Here is a 4,737-nt window from a genome sequence, read left to right as displayed (position 1 = left end):
AACGACTATTCAGTCGCAGCTTTAAAACATCCATCTAAAGACGACAGAAACTAAAATAGAAAAACATGGCGGCTGACTTTAATGGAGAAGTTAGAAGAGCTGGACCAGGTTCTGAACCCGGTTCAGGTTCTGACTCCTCTAGGACTGCAGGATGAGTAAAACTGGAGGTAAACCATCCACACTGATCAGATGTTTCCTTCTGTGTTGGTCTGAAGATCAGATCCTGTCTGGCAGCAGAGATCCAGGCTGGTTCTGTGAAGACCTGGTCCCAGCAGGACCTTCAGGAGATCAGAGACGCTCAGAGAAAACGGATCAGAACCCAGCTGGACCTGCAGGTTAGATGGTCCTCTGCTCTGTGAACGGATCTTCAGCAGGTTCCTGAACAGGTTTGATGGAGAAACTAGAGGCAGAAGCTGAAGGTCAGCTGCTCCTTCCATCCATTTCTGCTCCGTTCCTCAAGCAGAACCTGAGTGGTCTGCCTCCTGAGGAGCCAACAGTTGACTGGGCCGGTGGATCCTCATGGGTCGGTTCTAGTTAAGCTTTCTGAAGCATCTTCAGAACTTAAGATCTTAATCTGAGTCCTTCTATGTCTCTAAACCATCTCCATCAGCCTGTAATTCTTCTGTTTTCCAGAAGTTTCTATTGAAGTTGGTTCCTCCTAAACTCTGAGGTTCCTGCTTCACCTGGACCGGACCTGGATGTTCAAGCGGAACCGGTGAGGGACTGACCTGAATGTTCCTGATGAAGGACACGGTGACGCGCTCCTCAAACTCATTCAGCGGCGTGTAGAGGTTCAGGATCTTCACGATCTGCAAAAGTCAAACAGGAAGAGATGAGAAAATCTGCTTCTGGGTTCAGGTTCTACAGACGGTTCCGTTCAGGGCTGAAAAACTTTGTTACTACTGAGAAAAACTGGACCCTTTGTGTTTCTTTAGGACTAAATCAGATTTTTTTTTCCTTCTCCTCCATAATGGCTCCGCCCCTTTCTGGCTCCGCCCCTTTCTGCCTCTCTGACAACGTAAGCATCTGAACTGTGTCGTCCCACTGGAAACCAGAAGGTTCTGCCTTATGCTGGATCCAAGCAGTTATTTCAGTTTAAGTTTGGATGTAAAATAAACATTAGGTTCTGCTGAAGACCTGCAGAGGAAACTGACCCAAACGGTCCGGTTCTGTCCTTCTCTTCAGGTTCATAAAGAACCCAAACCTTCAGAAGTTCAGGATCTGACCTTAATTAAAGGTTTTACTTTAATAGAATCAGCTGAGGCCAGAGTGTGGAGCTGTCCATGGTTCTGTTCTTAGTCCAATTTTTATTTTTTATCTTATTTTAACTCAGATTAAATCTGCTTTATTCAGCCGTTCAGTCCAGTTCTGATAAAAAGACAAAGAGACAAAAAAAGAAAACTATTTTATGTTTCATGTTTTCCTATTTCACTTCAGTTATTTTCATAATTTTATTTTTTGTTATCATTTGCTTCTGGCACTTTACCCTTATAGTATGTTCTATAGTCTGCTCTGATGCATGCTGGGTAAAGAGGGAGGGGCCAGAACAACATCCGGGGACTTCATTCTCGGTCTTCTGTTCTTGTGAATTGGAACAGTTCTAGGGATGAGGTTGATGACGTTTCACGAGGATATGAGAACGCACAAGTAAATGATTTAGCCTTTTTTTACTTTCCTATTACGTGCATTTGAATTTTAATTACATTATTTTGAGGCCTAATCAACACAAGTTCATGGAAGTTACGTTGTCANATTTGAATTTTAATTACATTATTTTGAGGCCTAATCAACACAAGTTCATGGAAGTTACGTTGTCATGGCGATGTCCAGAAAGCTGGGGTGTGGCATCACGCTCCCGGCAGCAGACTAGTAAATGAATAGGGCTGGATATTTTCGCTAAAGTCCTGAATTGATTCGATTTTGATTAATAAAGTTCTAAATCGATTAATTTCGATTCAATCTGTTTTTACAATAATTAAAGTGGTTCAACTGTGTTTCAAAATACTCATCTTTTAATTTTTCCTCCCACATTAAACACAAAGTGCAAACTTGTAAATCAGACAGTTTAAACCTCAGATGTGACCAAAACTGTCTCATAAGTGCAAACTTGTTTGAGAAAAGTGAAAAAGTGAAGCCTCACTCGAGCAAGCGGACGTGACACAGCAGATATGCATGAGCTGCATTATCTTCACTGCAAAAACCATATTTGCAGCGTTTTCTGTAACAACTGCAGGGTGTAGTTTACTGAAAACATGTCTTCAGTCAACCTATTGGCTATATTTGCAGCCGTCTGGCTTGAGGTAAGCTTGGGTGAATCTTTCCTGTTCATTTGAATGTGAACGTCACGCGCGTCACTATAAAATGAATCAATCTCATTCCCTGGACATCGATTTTGCAAAAACGTAAAGGAATCGATTCAAAATCGATTAAATCGATTTTTTTTACCCAGCCCTGTAAATGAACATAGTCTTATGACAGAAACCAGGAGGAAATATGGAACAGAAACACATCTAGATTCATCCACTAATGAGAGACTTTATCTCCACGACCTCAGAGCTCACCTGAACATTTGGACACCTGTAACCATGCAGGGCGCCCGGCCTGTAGCTCAAAGTTAGAGCATGGTGCCGCCGCGTACTTTCATATCGAATCGTGCAGTTTAAGGTAACCGTAGTATTTTAGATTGTTATTTTGATCTTAGGTTCTCTGTGTAATGGAGAACTGTTCACTAACATTTAAATGGCATAATAATATCATTATTTCCTTGTGGTTTGTGTAAAAGGATTTCGGAGCTAATAGAGTCACGTGTGACAATAACAAAGTGACTAAGGTTGATGCCATCTAACCAAATCTATGTTGTTATAGTGTGATTGTGAAGTTTAAATAATAGTGCTTATTTTCACCTCAGAACTGATGCTGTCTGTGTTACTATGGAGGATAAAAAGTGCCAAAATTAAATAAATAAATACAGCAATAAACAATTAACTAAATGTGTAATTTATTAAATAAATAAGGAATTAAATATATAAATGTGTCATTCATTCATTAAAACCACGTCACTAATATAAAGTGCCACAATTAAATAAATAAATACAGCGATAAACAATTAATTAAATGTGTAATTCATTAAATAAATAAGGAATTAAATATATAAATGTGTCATTAATTTAATAAAATACGTAATTTTATTAAAAAATTATATATAATTATTTCGATGCACTGCGACACAGGACCATGAAATAATTAAATGCACTCTGAAATAATTATATATATAATTTTTTAATACAATGAAGACGTATTTTATTAAATTAATGACACATTTATATATTTAATTCCTTATTTATTTAATAAATTACACACAATTACACATTGTTTATCGCTGTATTTATTTATTTAATTGTGGCACTTTATATTAGTGACGTGGTTTAAATTAATGAATGACACATTTATTTATTTAATTCCACATTGAATTAATTATTGACACATTTAATTATTTATTTAATGCTGTATTTATTTGTTTAATTTTGGCACTTTTTATCCTCCATATATTACAGACCCGCTCTATTTACTTATTGAGTTGTATTTTAAATAGGCTTATAGGCTCATGGGTCTTCTGTCCAGTTTCTACAGTACTTCCAGCAGCTCTGCACGTTGTGATGCGTACTGACCTGTTGCACGGTGAGCGCGGTGCACAGCGAGCAGATGGCCTCAGCGTCCTGGGAAGTCTTCTTCTTGACCTGCAGCAGCTGAGCCGCCTGGATGATGGGCTCCAGCGTGGCAGAAGCTTTGCTCTGGAACAGGTTGTTCGCTCGCAGCCACTCCTCCAGCTGACTGGTGTTATACCTGCGCACACAGACAGGGGGCAGCAGTCAGACGCAGTCAGTGTTCCACCAGTTGGACCAGAACCTCCAGGGTTTGTCCATCCAACCTAAACCCTGGGAGCTCTGTGAATGTCTCATCATGAACAGGTTCTGCTTCTAAAGGATCCAGACGGGTCAGAGCTACAGAGCGGCTCCGGTCCGGTACCTGAGCTGCATGCCGGCGCTCCAGGAGCAGACGTCTTTGCGCAGCAGCAGGTTGTTGAGCGTGACGGCGTTGATGCAGTGGAAGAGCTGCCGGAACACCTGGCCCACGATCTCCGGGTCCAGACCCTGGTCCCTCATGATGCTGTTGAACTGGCTGAGCTGCCGGATCAGACCCTGCAGGGTGTAGGTGGTCGGCCCGTCCGCGTCCGTGTCCATGCTGGACGAGCGGTTCCGGTAGCCCATGGGCTTCACTCCTGCCAGGCTGGGGATGCTCTCGCTCTCCAACATGGCCGACACTAAGAGACATGGGGGGGCGGGGTTAGTTTGAACCTTTAGATACAGAAAGAGTTCTGTCTGTTAAACTCTGAGTGCAAAACCGATCACATGGGTTCAGATAGAAAACAAACTGAAAACAAAAGGACCGACGCTAAACTGGACGCTAAACTGGACGCTAAACTGGACTCCTGATGCTACGTTCACATCAAACACGACTTCAGCAGCAAAGAAGCTTCTGCTGCTTCATTTCTGATCCACATTAAGATCAGACGTCCAGCAAAGTGAGTCCAGATATTTCTGCTGCTCCTGTGTTCGATGCCAGAGAGCAGCTTTGCTATATTAGCTGTGATCAGCGGCTAGAAAGTAGTTAGAATCTATGTTGAAGTGAGAAAGTCCTCCTGAAAACATGGTCTGTGCAGTCAGTTCATCCAGATTA

The 4,737-nt window shown here is 41.6% G+C and overlaps 1 protein-coding gene across 2 annotated transcripts in view; it reads right to left on the bottom strand.

Moving 5' to 3' along the window:
* Nucleotides 1-4,737, bottom strand: part of myo5b (myosin VB) — a 63,159-nt gene that overhangs the window by 1,954 nt on the left and 56,468 nt on the right. For both annotated transcript variants that reach the window (XM_015391087.1, XM_015391088.1), the window contains exons 35-37: nucleotides 4,027-4,321; nucleotides 3,669-3,843; nucleotides 729-809 (exon numbers count right to left, since the gene is read on the bottom strand). In XM_015391087.1, the coding sequence (XP_015246573.1) occupies nucleotides 729-809; nucleotides 3,669-3,843; nucleotides 4,027-4,321 (551 nt within the window). The remainder of the gene's footprint in view (nucleotides 1-728; nucleotides 810-3,668; nucleotides 3,844-4,026; nucleotides 4,322-4,737) is intronic.

This window comes from Cyprinodon variegatus, unplaced genomic scaffold (genome assembly GCF_000732505.1).
Source record: "Cyprinodon variegatus isolate N-32 unplaced genomic scaffold, C_variegatus-1.0 Scaffold524, whole genome shotgun sequence".
Classification (NCBI taxonomy): Eukaryota; Metazoa; Chordata; class Actinopteri; order Cyprinodontiformes; family Cyprinodontidae; genus Cyprinodon; species Cyprinodon variegatus.
Note: the sequence above shows the minus strand (reverse complement) of the source record. Positions and strands in the feature narration are given on the sequence as shown.